This window comes from Haliotis rufescens, unplaced genomic scaffold, assembly GCF_023055435.1.
Source record: "Haliotis rufescens isolate VD_foot unplaced genomic scaffold, xgHalRufe1.0.p SCAF_19, whole genome shotgun sequence".
Taxonomy (NCBI): Eukaryota; Metazoa; Mollusca; class Gastropoda; order Lepetellida; family Haliotidae; genus Haliotis; species Haliotis rufescens.
This window is the reverse complement of record NW_025963879.1, coordinates 14,346,197-14,363,966: the sequence shown is the minus strand read 5'-3', so window position 1 is coordinate 14,363,966 and position 17,770 is coordinate 14,346,197. Positions and strand designations below refer to the sequence as shown.

The 17,770-nt window shown below is 37.1% G+C and overlaps 1 protein-coding gene across 6 annotated transcripts in view; it reads left to right on the top strand.

The window, feature by feature from the left end:
• Positions 1–17,336, top strand: part of LOC124148276 (solute carrier family 12 member 4-like) — a 179,986-nt gene extending 162,650 nt beyond the window's left edge. For 5 of the 6 annotated variants that reach the window (XM_046519289.2, XM_046519288.2, XM_046519287.2 and 2 more), the window contains 6 exons: positions 354–445; positions 1,062–1,157; positions 2,557–2,729; positions 6,142–6,165; positions 8,439–8,572; positions 9,020–17,336. In XM_046519289.2, coding sequence (XP_046375245.1) covers positions 354–445; positions 1,062–1,157; positions 2,557–2,729; positions 6,142–6,165; positions 8,439–8,572; positions 9,020–9,111 — 611 coding nt within the window. In that variant the 3' untranslated portion in view covers positions 9,112–17,336. The remainder of the gene's footprint in view (positions 1–353; positions 446–1,061; positions 1,158–2,556; positions 2,730–6,141; positions 6,166–8,438; positions 8,573–9,019) is intronic. The other variant, XM_046519286.2, reaches the window with a different exon arrangement.
• Positions 17,337–17,770: the final 434 nt, after the last annotated feature.

Here is a 17,770-nt window from a genome sequence, read left to right as displayed (position 1 = left end):
TCTTATCTCTGTAATGATTTGTCAGTCACTCAAAACATGCCAAAATTAGTTTCTGTGATCCTGAGGTATCCAAGCATTGAGACGAGCTTTCTAAGTATTTGTTAAAGTTGATGCTGGCTATAAGAGGAGACTAATTAGCTGATTGTGTACCGTCTTAGTTGAAGAAATGGATCATTGCTCACAATGTCAACCACTTGTTTGCCTGGCCATTTAAAGCTGGAATATTGCTAACTGGCTTAAAACAACATTCACTCACTCGCTGTAAATTGTGATCTCTTTCCATTGTCCTGTGATGTGAGGTCTTGACTTTTCCGCATCCCACAAGAGATGAAACTGTTCCTTAATGAGTGTAGAAATGGAAGACAACTCGATCGAGATGATGAAGGACTTGAAGACGTACCTTTACCAGCTGCGTATTGAGGCTGAGGTCAATGTTGTGGAGATGGTGAGTGGCCACGTCACACATGACGCAGATAGGAGTTTGTTAGTTTTGGAGTTAAAGTTACATTAGATATTGAATGAAGACATAATCATTGATACCATGCACAACATGCTATGAAACTGAAGTCTCCCATTCTCAGGAATGAAATTGTTTATGAAGAATTGTTCTTTAAGAGGATAGTCTTGTAGCAGGATTGACAGAGTAACAGAGATACAGTCTTTCAACTATTGGCAAACATTTAACATTTTATAGATAGTTAACATTTGTTTGTCAGACAAACAATAGGAAATTATTGTTATTTGCTATTGTTACTGAAAAGGAGCTAAGCTAAATATTTAACAATATTTGAGCGTTTATTTTTCAAGAGGATCAGCTCATCAAATAACGAATGTCACCATGAGATTACTGTGGGGATGCCTAGCTTTCAGTGATAATTCTGCATGGGCGGATACAGAGGGGGGGTGCGCACCCACCCTTTTTATTTCGAAAAAAATCTTTATTTCTGTATAAATTACCACCAAAGACAATAAATAGATCTTAATTGTGCACCCCCCCTTTTCAAAAAAGCTGTATCCGCCCATGTTCTCGGACTTACTTGGGTGATGAATGCATGTTTCAGAGCACCATTGACATCTCAGCATACACATATGAGCGTACACTGATGATGGAACAAAGGACCCAGATGTTGCGGGACATGAGACTGCATAAAATGGAGGTGAGTGTCACTTTTAGGCTGCAGCAGATGTCAGCTTGACTTCCCTTGAACAGAGGACACTCAATTTCTTCTACAAGTTGAATTTTAAAGATCTTACCCAAACACACAATCTCAAACTGCTTGTCTGTATACCGGCAAATACTCCAGCTTGACCTCCATTAGACATGGAACTTTGACACTACTCTGACCCACAATCTCAAACTGCTTGTTTGTAGCAGGTGATCCTCAAGCTTTACCTTCATTAGACATGGAAATGTGGCAATACCCTGACACACAATCTCAGACTTGTTGTTTGTATACCAGCAAATACTTGAGTTGTTGATACAAGAGTTGTTGAGATGTGGTAAATTTGAGTCTGAGGACTTCTTCACAGATTCTTAGGCAGTATGGTAGGGCGTTTGCTTGTCCGGCAGAAGACATGTGTTGTACAATTTTGAAGCTGATTCTTGATTACCTCCACAGAATTTGTATTTTAGTTTGTGCCCAACAACCATACTCCTGCCATTTTCTAAGTCCTTTGTGTCTACGCAGCACTAGGGCTAGATAACTGTTCCACTTTAACAAGTTCCAGAAATAAGCCAGGTCAACCATTGTGGAGACAATAAAACTAGGTTTCCACCCTACAGTCGCTGAGTTACGCAAACGGCTGCCTGATATGGGCTTTTTTCGTGTTCCGGTAGCATGGACAAGAAAATCTTTGATGCAACTGTATATGGTCAATTGTGCTACAGACAGCCATTGTCTGAGAAGTGCAAGATGGACCAATAATGTGGCATCATTGTCGTGTTTGGAATTCAATACGGAAGATGGAAACAATGTGGCCCCTACATCTATAAGTTTATCAGACTCTCAAAGCAGACGCCAAACCAAGCAGCTATTTCCAGTCCACTGAAGACACATATCACGACATGCCATCTTCGAACAAGCAACGCATGTGCAGTTTTTGGTTGCACCTCGTTATGTTTTTTCCCCAGCCAGTTCATTAACTCACGGGTTATACACAACCCCAGGCCAATAACTACAGGCATAGTCGGACCCAGACTTGTACATCTTATCTCATCTGGATCTACGACCCCAGGATATAGTAGATACCACGTCCTGGTCATGGACTACCCCAGGACACAAATCTGCCGTCCGGGTCAGCATGGCCCCAGGATCCAATCATTATACCACCGAGTCAGCCCCCATTTTACGTGCCAATTTTATGTAATAAAATATTAATTTTTATATTTCAATGTTATATTGTTGATGCACAAGATCTGAATTTAACTGCCACTGTTTGATTTTGAAGGTATATGTTGCTTGGATGACCTTTATGACCCTGTGAAATATAAAACTTCTGTACGATTAATATTTTATGCAGAAGAGCATCACACACTATGAATCTGTTTTTCCCCAGCCCCAAGCCATTGTGGATCGATCGCATCTGACACCATCAGACGTGATGTTACGTCTTGACCCTGTCCCTGAGGAGATAGATGACGAGAGCTCGACTGATCCCACTGATCACAGTAAACACAACCAGTTCACCTTTACCCCTCAGCAAGGGGGGCAACTCCTCAATCTCAAGCCGTAAGTACAGTTAACTGTCGCCAGGCCTGTGAAGCCTGCTTCTAATTGAAGAAGTGTTGGAAAACCGGACTGTCAGTTCAGTAACAGCAGGGTACACCTGACCACGATACATTGGGAAATAAGTGAACCTCATGCCACAACCATGGCTCTTGATTAACACTGTGTTATATGTTATAAGTACAAGTAGGGTCTCATTTCACAGTGAGAGTGTTACAACTGCTGTAAGTCATATATTTTAACAGACTTTAAATAGTCATAGTACTGAGATCCAGGGATCTATCTAGGCTTCCAAATTTAGTTCCCTTGGCAGACAAATTCAGAAAAAAAATGTGATTTTGTTCAAAATTGGGATTGTATTCAAGTTCTGATCTTCATTTCAGAGGTATCTAACATTCAATGCAATAATGTAAGATAAAGCAGTAATCCTTATTTCTCTGTATTGGTTCTGTGATCAGTAAAGTACAAGTCACCTCGACCAAGCCATCGCATTACTCATAACTGAAATAAGATAAATTGGGAAATTTCTTAATTCTCATTTGGGAATTTCCACTGACATTTGCTGCAGACTTTGAGCCGATTATATTAACCTCTGTGCAGATCCAGACTAACCTATGTGACATCACTTTTGTGAACATGGCCCTGAAATGGTCATGGGTGTTAAAGTTATTGAAATATATTGATAATAGCAAAGGATCAGAATTGTAATCCCTAAATGTTACAGGCGGTCGAGTAGCCTAGTGGTTAAAGCATTCGCTCGTCACGCCGAAGACCCGGGTTCGATTCCCGACATGGGTAGAATGTGTGAAGCCCATTACTGGTGTCCCCCGTCGTGATATTGCTGGAATATTGCTAAAAGCGGCGTAAAACCATACTCACTCACTCACCACAGGCAACAGAAGCAGAGATGGTAAAATAACACTGAACATCCTCCAATAATCAACTGATACAAATGACCATTGTTCATAAAGATTCTTGTTACCTTGATCACTGAAGTAGATTTTGGAAAATGTGTTTTGATATTTTACATTGAAATTTGTTTATTTGTTTCCAACACTTCTTTGATTAGAAATGGGCACCGATTGAAGCTTTGTCTAGTCTAATATACATACCAGTAGTGTATAATCCCACAGTGTACAGCTTCTCGACACTGCAATCTAGTAAATCTCATACGGACTTGGGTTGATGCATGAATACAGCTTATCATCTAATACACCAAACTACGGGAGGGTCAATATTCAAACGTACACACCGAATTCTAAGTGGCCTCACACAGTGCACTCCCTTAATTTGGTCTATCAGATATTTTGAATCATGCTCTTCTGTGTATATATATATATATATATATATATATATTCATAACAACTCTTTGTGCCTACAAACTATACCACAAAGGGAATGGGTTTTTTTCTGTAATAAAATAATTTCTTGTGTTCAGATTTTAAGATGAAACTTAAGAGTCAATTCTAAACCACAACTGCATGGTTAAGTGGGATGGAATAGTATTGATATATGAGATGGGCAGGTATTGTTGTAGGAGATGGATGGTATTGATATATGAGATGGGCAGGTATTGTTGTAGGAGATGGGATGGTATTGATATATGAGATGGGCAGGTATTGTTGTAGGAGATGGGATGGTATTGATATATGAGATGGGCAGGTATTGTTGTAGGAGATGGGATGGTATTGATATATTGGATGGGCAGGTATTGTTATAGGAGATGGGATGGTATTGATATATACGATGGGCAGGTATTGTTATAGGAGATGGGATGGTATTAATATATGAGAGGGGATGGTATTGATATATGAGATGGGCAGGTATTGTTGTAGGAGATAGGATGGTATTGATATATTGGATGGGCAGGTATTGTTATAGGAGATGGGATGGTATTGATATATTGGATGGGCAGGTATTGTTATAGGAGATGGGATGGTATTAATATATGAGAGGGGATGGTATTGATATATGAGATGGGCAGGTATTGTTGTAGGAGATGGGATGGTATTGATATATTGGATGGGCAGGTTTTGTTATAGGAAATGGGATGGTATTGATATATGAGATGGGCCAGGTATTGTTGTAGGAGATGGGATGGTATTGATGTATGAGATGGGCAGGTATTGTTGTAGGAGATAGGATGGTATTGATGTATGAGATGGGCAGGTATTGTTGTAGGAGATAGGATGGTATTGATGTATGAGATGGGCAGGTATTGTTGTAGGAGATGGGATGGTATTGATGTATGAGATGGGCAGGTATTGTTGTAGGAGATAGGATGGTATTGATGTATGAGATGGGCAGGTATTGTTGTAGGAGATGGGATGGTATTGATATATTGGATGGGGAGGTATTGTTATAGGAGATGGGATAGTATTGATGTATGAGATGGGCAAGGTATTGTTATAGGAGATGGGATGGTATTGATGTATGAGATGGGCAGGTATTGTTGTAGGAGATAGGATGGTATTGATGTATGAGATGGGCAGGGTATATTGTTATACGAGATGGGATGGTATTGATATATAAGATATGAGATGGGCAGGTATTGTTATAGGAGATAGGATGGTATTGATATATTGGATAGGCAGGTATTGTTGTAGGAGATGGGAAAGTATTGGTATATGAGATGGGCAGGATACATTATTATATTGGATGGGTAGCATATATGGGATGGGCAGGGTATTGATATATGAGATGTTATGTGCCAGGGCAGGTACATTGTGATGTGGGATGGGCAAATCTTCAAATCAGTATGACAGACACATGTAATAATTACTATATATGTAATGGGCAAGCCCATTGTAAATTTGGCTGTGACATAGGCAGTGATAAACAGTTCACTACGTCAGTGTTGGCAGACACAATGAAATTATGTGATTGGTGTGTTCACACGTGTGGAATAATCCTATCTCTGACCGCACGTTTCTAACTGGGTTTCTCATGGTGCAATCAACAGGTGTAGATTGCTACATGTCTACCACACAGTCTCTATTTCAGGAACTGATGCAGTGTCTAAGTGCTGAGAAGGCAGTGGTGTGAGTGTGAGTGTGAGTGTGAGTGTGGGTTTAGCGCCGCTTTGAACAGTATTTCAGTGTTATATCACGGCATGACAGCTTATTGTGGGAGAAAGTCCAAAGTGATGCTGGTCTTGACATTTACCTCTTTAGTGAAACCTGTGGGTGCCGGTATGGTGCTGACAAACCTAGAAACATATCAGAGTGAATCTGGGATTCGAACCCGCTGTCATAGACGACTAGGCACCGATGCCCCAAGGCAGTATGGGAATGGAACGTGTTGCATCTATTTCCGGATGCTTCCAATGATGATGTGTGCATGTTACATGGTGTGTACATGTCTGTTCTGCCGATGTACAGATTCAGCGACGTCATTGCCATGCTTGTTGTTTCAGATCCCCTCAGTCACTTCCTAAGCCGTAAGAAGCTTAACCTCTTTGCAACCACTATCACAGCTGTTTTAGGGGTGTCAGATAGCCTGTCTCTGTGATAAATCTTCAAACACATTACATAATAATGACAAAGAAATATTCAAGTTTGAACTTTGAATTATAAATATCCAATTTTCAAACAGACAAAATGTGTCTGTAAAGAATCCAATTATCACAGAGTCATAGAATATCTGACATTCCACCCTTTGCATTACTAATCACTTACTCACACACCCTGAAGTTTTTGTGCTGACATTCTCCCTTTGTTACTAGAATATACTGTTTACCATGCTTACCTGTGTGACTCCCATACATGAGTAGCATCTGTTTAGCCAAACGTTATCATTTATAGTTAGCTCAAAGATTTTACTATCTAGATGTCTGTCTTAGAACAAATTAGAATGTCAAGTATTTTGTAACTAGAAACTTCTTTCTGAAGGATTTATGTCAATCATGCATGCTCCACAACAAACACAAGAAAAGATCAACTTCCTGTAGCATATCATTGCTTGAAGTGTGTTTGTTGAGAGAAATCTAACTGCTGCATTTGTCAAATTGGATTACTTATTTTTGCATTTTGAAATAGTTGCAGTTTATACTTTCACCTTATTCACTTTCCTGTGAAGATCTGGTTTAGAATTGGTCTTCAGCAACCAATGTTTGTCGAAAGATGCAACCAATGGGATCGGGTGGTCAGACTCGCTGACTTGGTTGATGCATGTCATGATATCCCAATTGCTTAGATCAGTGCTGAGTGTGTCAATCACTGTATTGTCAGCCCCAGAGTTGATTATTTACAGACCACAGTCAGATAGCTGGAATACTGCTGAGTGTGGTGGTAAGCAACAACCAGCCAAACAAAATCTTATTCACTTCAGAGAGAATTATGAAAGCTTACGCTGCATGGTAGAAATGTTATGACATAAACTGGATGCTCATATGAATGATATATATGACTGATATATATGACATGCTCATGATTTTCAGGCTGCCAATTGTTACAGGTTTGAACCCAACACCGACTAACTGCTTAGCGTCAACAAATGCTTTTTCTGCATGTATTGTCACTAATATAACACTGATTTGAATGAATGAAGAGTTTAATCCCATTTTTCAAAGAGATTTGGGCACATGTCAATATGCGAAGAATGAAACCTTACTTTGAAGTAATAAATGTTCATGGAATTAAGTGTAAACATCCACGTCATGTTCCAGCTGTTTAACTTTCATTGTTTGCAGGTGGGATTTCCTATTGCTCTTTGGACCAATATTTTTATAATACATCATAAATATGTTGTCCATTCTCATCAAGTCAACCTAGTTCTTCACAAGGAGCAATTTGTTTACAACACGTTTATTTGATGCTGTGTCAAGAAAGTTAATTTACAAGTGTTTTCTTTGACCAGGCATTCCGACCTCGCTTAAGACACAGTTCTAATAGCAAGGTTACAGTCATGTAGACCTCCTGCTAATAGTTGGTACAGTTACTGGGTCTGGCTTGAAGCCCCAGCCGTACCTGGGGCCAGCGTGGCTTCTTTGTTTCTACTACTAGGACAGGGTAGTACCCTCGATGGTTATTGTATGGTCAAGGACAAAACAAATTTGTTTTGTGCCCCCCCCCAAGTTAGATACCTGCAGATAACAGCAATGTTGTCATTGAAGGCACAGATAAAGCTTGTCTTTAAATAAATGTTTCTCAGGCCTTTTACAGAACATGTGACTGCAACTGGAGGCTGTAAGATGTAGTGTGGATCAAGTCTGTCACTTGTGACCTACCTAAACACTTGTTATCACAGCTGTAAACAGCCCCCAAATAGTCTAGTTTACATTCTGCCTTTTAATGTTGTTGTCATTTTGATCTACACAATTCAAGATACACTGCAACTAACATCAAAACCTAAACAAGCCATCAGTGGTAAACATTGTTTAAAATATATGAAACAAGACCCCGACCTAATGACCCATGTCTGCTGGGGCCATGTTACCTGACACTAAAGGATTTGTTTTTGCCTAAGAATAAGACTACAGAGCTAGTGTAATGTTAAAACACCATTAAGCTTCTTGAAAGTCACACAAGCTTTTTGATGTAAAGAAGGTCCAAGTGGTTACCTGGGGCCCTTAATTTCATCTATGGACCCCCAAAATATATTACTGAAATTTCCCGAGACTCAAAACTTGCTAGGCCCATATAAATCCCTGGGGCCTCCTCCGCCTCCTGGTTGCATGTTCTAGAGTTACAGTGGAGTTTCTAATGTTTTCAGAGACACAAGAAACGTAAGAAGAATGCACACAGCTGTGAGACTCAATGAACACATCGTAGAGAAATCCCATGATGCTCAACTGGTGATTCTTAACTTACCTGCACCCCCGAAGACAAGTGCTGGTGAAGAAAACTGTATCCTTTACCAAGTGCAAGACAATCACAAACATGGGCACTTACTCCCTGAATGCATCTATTTGGAAGGGGAAGTGCATTGATTATAGGCCGTTTTTCAAGACATACAATTTAGGGAGAAAAATGATAATATAAGTTTATGAACATGTTTTTAATGATCTCATCGTCATTATAGATAGGCTGGATATTGAGTCACTGATACCATATTTGTCAGTTGTTGCAGTTTGGTTTCAAAGATTTTTTGGGTCAAAAAGTTCATTTATATCATGTGATACTTGAGTTCTGGAAGCCTTATATTTTTCCGATGCAAATTGGGGGAGCAAAGAATGTATGGTCTAAGCTTTATGGAATCTTTCCATAGGTAACAAACACTTTACAAATGATACATGTATATAGAACGTACAGAATACATATTCTTGGATTTTAAGATTCCTTGACCAGCATCAGACATGGAGTTCCTGGAAGTATTGACAGAGGGGCTTGACCGAGTACTGATGGTCAGAGGGAGTGGCCGTGAGGTCATCACCATCTACTCTTGATGACCTTTCACCCAGGTCAAGGTCAGCACAGAAGTCACATATCAGGGAGGCAAACAGATGCGTGATGAGGAGGTGACTTGTAATCAAACCAAGGATGTGATATCAGTTATGGAGAAGCAGGAGTACAGTTTATTTTGATAACATCGGTATACACTTTGAAGCTGTTGTGGTGGCTGGAAGGAAAATTATTTTAGTAAACTATTTAGGGCAGGGGAAGATATTTTGTGGCAATTCCAATAACTTATATGAGCCATTAATGTAAATATCAATGTATAATCTATATCATAAGTCAAATTTCCTTTACAAACATCATTTTAAACACAGTATTTGAAATCTTAATAATTTCTTTACTCTTTGACAATAATAGTTTCCGCAAATGTCATTCCATGGCTTTTCAGAGAGCTCCAAATCCTTCACACCTTTATGTCATGACATTACTTCTGTTAACATGGTGACCATGACTTGAATTACTGCTTTGTGACCTGTTTAACTTAATTTTCTATCAATGTTACATGAAACAATTTAGATATACCTCAGTTACTGTGTTGCTAAGCAACCAGTCAAGGTCACATTTTATCTGACTGTCAGTCACCTGCATATTATGTTGCAATGTACATAGAGCGCATCAGTGAGCGCCTGAACTTTGTGATTTAAATTATGAAGACATTTTATGTATATCCAGTATTTAATGTCAGATGGTGTTCATATCAAATGGCGTTTTGTTCGTCTGAACAGTGTAGGGTAGTCTCTGGGTAATGGTTAAGCTGACTGTAGGCACTTACAATGCCTTTGGAAGCATGTTTCACCAATCATAGGTACTGAATGCTGAATTTCAAACAGGTGACCTCACACCTTAAGTGTTTACAAAAGGAATATAAAACATCAAAACATGACATGTGCCAATATTTGCCTCTTCTTCATGTTCAAATAGTGTGATATATTACAAGTAATAATTTCATGTTAAACAGTGCCAACAAGCCGGCCCTTGAAGAATTTGGCCCTCACATATTTAAGGTGGTCAAAACCTGGCAATTCTCGGGCACGGCAAATCTGTGTACCCAGAAAACATTAACATGAATAACTTTCCATTTCCAACAAGAACTCAGTTGCCTTTCTATTGGCCTTTTTATACCTCGTCTTTATCAAAACTGAACTTAATTTTTTTTCTCAAAAAGTGACAAGTTTGAGACACATACCCCAGTATGTGTCACATTGCGAGCATTGTGATGTTAATGGATTTCAATAATTTGGAAACACGACCATATTAATGAAATGGCTCAATGATTTCTATTTGTGTTTTATTTCTAACTGTTTCTTGTTATTTGTTCTGTGCTGAAAACACATGTTTTATCTTCATCTGTCTTTTACCTTATAAAACATCTTTCCCATGAATCAAATATGGACTTTTTGTGCCTAGATGTTGTGGCTCTGAACTTCAATAGACATCTGTCTCAGTGAAAACCAAATACTGTCTGCTTTTGTCATACTGCTTTTATACCATGTTTGACCTACTTGTATTTTCATAGCCTTTCTCTACAAAACTTGAGAATAAAGATTCAATAGTTTTCTGGTTGTAGAGGAAGCTATCATGAAAGATACCACCTGTTTACAAAAGAAACTCAAAATATTCTTTTACTTTTGCACAAAGTAAATAGTTAAATAGTATTAACAATGTTTTAGTTTGAAAACATTTATAAACACTATGTGTAGTTGCAAAAATGTAAAGGGTTGCTGTAAACAACAGTGAGTTGTGCGATCTACCGATCGCTTCACACACGATTTTGCCAAAATTAATGTAAACATAACCAAATGAAATTTTGAATAAAACAATAAAATATATTACAATGAACACCTTCTTTAGAACCAGATACAGTGGTCCCTCGCTACAACGCTACCAATGGGGTCCAAATAATTGGTGGGCATTATTTACGATGAGCCGTTTAACCGAGGCCGAGGCGGGGGAACGCGCTCGGCCAAGCTCACGATCTTCGCCTTGTCTCGCACATTGCAATGATACAAGTTGTTTACCGTTCATAGTGTAAAAATATATATCCATTATGTTTTCGCTGTTTGTTATTATTTACAAGCCTTAACTGTCACATTCAATGTGAATGTAGTCTACTAACATGAATATATCGATCGATAATGGTAGTAACAGATGCTATGAGTGAAGAGCCAATCACAATTCATTACACAAGTACAGAGTGATTCAGTGGCATTGATTGGTCATATTGCTTAAAATACCATATCACACACGATTTTGCCAAAATTAATGTAAACATTACCGAATGAAATTTTGAATAAAACAATGAAATATATTACAATGAACACCTTCTTTAGAACCAGATATGTAGTATAATAATGGGATTAAATTGAGTACTTCAGTTTAGATTTGTTGACTGGTATTTCGGGTGTTTTGTGATCGCGGTGATCAGCTGATAAAATTTTTTTAGATGGGGAAAACATTGTGTCAAAACTTGAGTTTATTAAAATGTAAGTAAATTTTCAGAGTCATGCTTTACCGCCAATATCGAGTTATCACTATATTGAAGAGCGCAATATCGAGGGAGCACTGTAGTTACAAAAATTATCTGTACACGGAATATTAAAAGTTTAATCTTGACGTACAAAATAAGAATATTATTTTTGTATTTCTTTAAAACTTTTTATAATCCAGTAAGAAGAAACTAAGTTAGTTTATCCAAGTGCCAAAGGAACTATATTCCTTATGGCTATTCTGCTGACTGTAACATATCACTATGGCAACCACTATTTATGCTATTATTCAAACAACTTGTTCCATAACAGGATGAAGTATGTTGGACACTGTAGTCGTGTGTTTTGATGATTGGTGATATTTGATGCTGAACTTAATTTGATGATGATATGTACAACGATGAAGGCCATAATGAAATGCATGTTCCTGTATATTTCATATCATGTACTGCTGGAAATATATATCTGATAGACATGTACAACATATTTTGTAAGACCACATGATTTCATGAGAACTGTAAAACATAATCACTCTTCTGACAATGCATCTTGTTTCCAGTGTTGTAGAGCTGCATTATATACAGTGAAACGCTGTTGATCTAGGCGGTACTGTTTGGTAGTATGGGCTACAAATCTATGATCATGGAGCGATGTCACACTGTATTAATGTTACTTATGGTGTAAAATATTGCACCTGTAGTTATGATCATGTATTGACCTTTCCCAAATTTGACAAAGAAGCTAAAAATATGACACTAAACCACCTATAAAGGGCAAACATTTTGCTAGAATGTATTTCTTTTTAGTGATTCACATAGATCAACATGTCAGTCATACTGAGTTTAACAATGACTACAATTGCAACATATATTTACCTGATTTTGAATAACAAACATTTAGAACCTATTTATCACCTGTAGAAGGTTATCGTTGCATATCTTTTATGTTCATGATCAGTGTTTTATCATTGTTTGTTACTACACATGGTACAGTTTTAATTTGGACCATTATTTTTTTTCTAGTCACAGGGTCTCAAAGGATTTATCTTGTTAAATTATTTTGTTACATTGTGTTTTATGACTTAAAATGACATTCTTTTGTTAATCTCTCCCTCATGATTAGTCATTCTGTTAAATGGTACCTGATTGTGCATGTGTCTGGTACAAGGTATGTAAGATTATGACAGTAGGATTAAGTATAAGTAATCTTGACATGTTTGTCCTCATTTCAGTTATTGTCCTTAAGTTTGAATATTTATATCGTTTCTATCAAACTGTGTTAACAGGATTACAAGATCAAAATAAATGAAAACAAACTGTGTGAACAGGATTACAAGTTCAAAATAAATGAAAACAACATGGTTGACTGATGGATTTCAACATCTTTGTTCGGTCAGTGCCACATTTTGGTACCAGGCTAGGTCCTCATCAAGCTGTGATGAAGCTTGCGTAATAAGGTCCTGGAACCCGTACTGAAATGTCCCATTGAAAGAAAAAAGAGGTAGAAGTCCATGTCAACCCAAACCCAGAAGTAATCAGTCATAAACACATACTTATGATATGGTCAAAATCGTACAATGGAGATTTCTTATGATTATTGAAAGGGTTTTGTCAATGAAACGTCTGCTTCTAAAATGCTACTTAAAAATGAAGTTCAATATAAATAATGTTCACAAACTTTGAAAAATATCTTATTTTCTTTCTTATTTTCAGTAGTTTCTTTCTTGCGAAACAAATGGTTTCATTGCAAATTGATTATTATACAAACTTCATCTATTTATGTTTGTTTCATTTAATGTTTCAAAACAAATACTTGGAATTAACACTTTACAAAGTGTGTGTTTGTGTGAGGTTGTCTCCCCTTCATAAAGTTCAGCCACGTTACAAATAGTCCAGGATCTGTAGGTGATGATTATTGCTTTTTCTGGTATGTAGCAGGATGCTGCCCACTAGAGGGCGTGCATAACAACCAGGAATGTTACGATGATGTCTTCGACTGAAAATGTCCTGAATACTGTATAGGAACTAATCAGTACGAACAAGGGAACTTGTGGAGATTATAACTCAAATTATAGTGATAATATAAAAGTACCATTTTGAAATGTAACATTTATATGAAAAGAAAAAAAGCTAATAACAACTATAAGATTAGGCCATAACAAATTAATTATTTGTTCATCAGATTCTTGGGTCAAGAGTAACGTCAAACCCTCGTGAAAAAAATGGCAGAATGAAAATTCCTCTCGGCTCGTATGTGTCATGTTGTGTAGTCCCACTCTGTAATAAGGCAATACATGCTAAAGATTTCAGGAAGTACCTGTTGTTTTTCTTGCCAAAACTTTAGTAAGAAGGCATTTTGCCCAATATTTTTAGCTGATAAAATGGTGACATGTGCCTTATGATATATCAACACACACAAAAGTTAGGGGGAGAAAAATGCCAGAGATTTTGACAAACAGATAATGAGTTTGTTATGGCCCAGGTTTGGTACTGCTGAGCTTCAACATGTACTATCCTATTGGTGCTTCATTGTAGATGGGATTTGCTGCCCTATCAGTCGTAGGTTGGTAGTTGCTGGGCATCTGACTTGGGTAACAAGCTAGAAACTCTTGTTTCAATACTTTTGTAGATGTATACAGATATATACAACGAAACTGTAGATTTGCTATGTAACACGCTGACGATATATTAATATTGACCCATTAACTTTCTATGTGCATGATTTCTCCAAGTATGGCTCATTCCGAAATATTTACAGTCTGTAGTCTGTGTTGAATTAACTCTTCAAGGGTGTCTGTCATGTGTCCCATAATCTTTCACAGTTTGAATGGCAGTGTACTCTTGTGATCACAACAGGTTAATTACTCAGTAAATAAATTATTCAATGTCCTCGACTCCGTATGGTAAATGATTTACACTGATGGATGAAACTTATATTATTATCAAGAAACCCATTGTTAAAGCTCTCCATGTAATTATTTTTATTATATACCTATCTGAGTAGATTTACATCTCAAGATAGATTATTAGTCAGTTAAGCTCTTTATTGGCTTAAAAGCTTGTGAAAACACCTGTCTAGGTATTAAGAAATAATTCAAAAGAAAGGTTTGAGAGAATGTGTGGTTTCCTTACATTGTGAAGTAAATTATGCACATAATATTATACTAACTTTTCTTTGAAGGAGTTTTGTCAGTGTGTATGCTTTCAGAATGTAGTATGCAGTTGCATTGTGAGAGACTTTATACAGTTGTGTTTACTTTTAGCGAATGATATTAACGTATTATCCTACCACGTAGAATGATAATATTGAAAAATAGTGTGTGAAACCAATTTATATAATATATGTTTCCATGCATTTTCATGGTCACTTGTATCATACATTTACTACAGTGACATTATAGAACAATATATTCCTATTCAATATGGTATAATTATCTTGTATCACATTAGATCTGTCGATGAGAGGGAAATCGTGATTGTTAGTGTGTTTCACATTGATAAAGTTAGTGATTATATGCAAAACCTGTTTTTATGAAAGAAGTATTTTACTTTGATGACCTTCACTTTCAGGTACTTGTATGATTAATCGTATCTGTAATATCTTCTGTTGTTAGCTCAGGCTTACTTATATGTTCATATGCATAGGGGTCTATGGTTGTTTGATAGATGTGTAGAAATTTTATGAAATGAATTTTGCGTTTGGAGAAAGATTTCCGACCTATGATGCATACATGCAGATGTAGTTGTGATGCATACATGCAGATGTCGTCGTGATGCATACATGCAGATGTAGTCGTGATGCATACATGCAGATGTCGTCGTGATACATACATGTATGCAGATGTAGTCGTGATGCAAGCGTTGTGTAGCTGATGTGTTGTAACAGTGTATTGCATGAAACCAACAACCTTATCCATGTTTATTCACACAAATTACATGTGACATTTAGCCTAGCAGTAGGACATGCTATGTGGTTGGCCATACATGTGATAAACAGGCCACTCTTGTTCTCACTCCCTGATCAGTAGCAAGTTGGCATCATTACCTATAAAAGATTTTCTGAAATAACAATAACCACAAAGCATTCCCACTATCTAAGATGACTAGGTCAGACTGTTGTTTAAACTTTCTGATGTTTCAGTTTTCTATTGGCTTAAACAAGAGTGAGTGAGTGAGTTGGGTTTTATGCTGCTTTTAGCAATATTCATGCAAAAGCACAGCTGAGGACACCAGAAATAGTCTTCACACGTATCCGTGTGGGGAATCAAACCCGTGTCTTTAGCGTGACAAGCAAACACTGTAACCACTGGGTTAATCCACCGCCCCAGATTAAATTACAAAGTAAATGGAGTCAGAATCAGGGAATGAGAAACAAGAGGGAATCTTTATCTCCCTTAGGTCGATAACCTTCTACGTTTACAGGTTCCATACGGTAAATAAAATAATTTTATCTTTTTAATATTTTCTTTTTAAAAAGGAACAATTTGTAAACATTCAAAATATTTTTAATAAGGTATGCTTTATGCATATTATTTTGGTTGTATTCCTCAAAACATATCTGTAAACTATAAAGCAAGACTGGTTGATCTGTTCTTGGGCTGTAGTTTTCACATGCTGGTACATTGTTGACCTGTACTCTGTTGACTGTACATATATATTCTATTTTACTTGGGAGTCCATCAATCCCTGTCATTGTCATTTTGAAGACAGCATTTTATATGTGTGGGGGAAGTACTTTTGAAGCTGATATTGTATATAGAGAAACTGACAATATTGTAATATAAGTGAGGACAATTAAAGGCATGTCTGTTTAAATTATTTGTGATCACATACCAAATAAACATCAAATTGATATGTATTTGTTTATATACTCTTTGTGTTCCTGCCTCAGAAAAATGCTTTTAGATATCAAAAACAAGGTCCTGATAAATGAGAATGTTGTACAATATGTGCTTGATATCGCATATGATAAGTGTGTGTTATTTAGGTCACATTCATGAGAATGATATGCAGATAATAGTTTATGACATGAATTCTAAAAGGTTTATATGGTAATTGTAACACTTTCATTCACATTTAATGGAAGCTATATATTGACCCAATGTTTCAAATATTTATGATTTTTCTTACTAAACGAATCATATAAGTGAAGTTTTACTTTATGAAAGTAAAGCGAGTTAAAGTTCTGATTTTATTCTGTTTTCTCACCAATGCACACTTTTTGGACAAACTTAAAAATTATAAGGCACTATGGTACATTTATGAGGTACCTCTAACATGTGAGTTATACACATCTTACTGTTGGGAACAGTGCTAAAATACTGAACTACGAGACCTGCCTGTGTTGTGTGTGATTGTTTCAGATGTGCACAATATTAATCTCAGGATATTGTTTCTACTTGCTGAAAAAACTTTACATGTCTCATTTCTTATTGGAAGAAAATGTTTTCAAAGAGAACTAAATTGTAATAATCAGCAGAGTGAGGACTTTATCAGGACAGACATTTAAAAACTATAACTGAAATATCAATCATGGTCTCTCATGGTGTGAAGTGTTACAATGTGTCTCATTTATCATGGCCTTGTCGGTTTGTGTAGAGAGTGGAGATGCATATGTTTCAGTTGATACAGACCTGCTGCTGTCAACAGCGCTGGGGACATCCTAGACTATGGAGCAGTTATTTTTTCAAACATAGATTGCTTCAGAACTAAAGTCACGTCAGAATTAAACTCTTGTCTGTTGTTTGTACATGTGCATAAACACAAGGAGATGCCTGGTGCCAGTAACAGTAACAACAGACAGAGGGGTGAAGCCAGAGTGTGTCACCATCACCATTGGACTAGAGGGGAAATTTCTGATCAGTGTCACTGAAAACGTCAATGAATTGGGAATAGAAGTCATAGTCTTGGATCTACAGTTGCTCCTTAAAACATTCTGTTACCCTACAGCTGGTTTGAGCATAACAGCCTATAAAATGTATTGTTGATTGTAAGGTATCACTTTGTGTCATTCAAACCCTAGATAAACAAATCTTGGCAGATGAACAGCCAATCACAATCCGACCGTATAAACATACGTACATACTGATACTGTACACGTGATACTGTCATCATTGTTGTTTAGTCACTGTCGAATTTTAAACATATGACGTCATGGTCCTAAT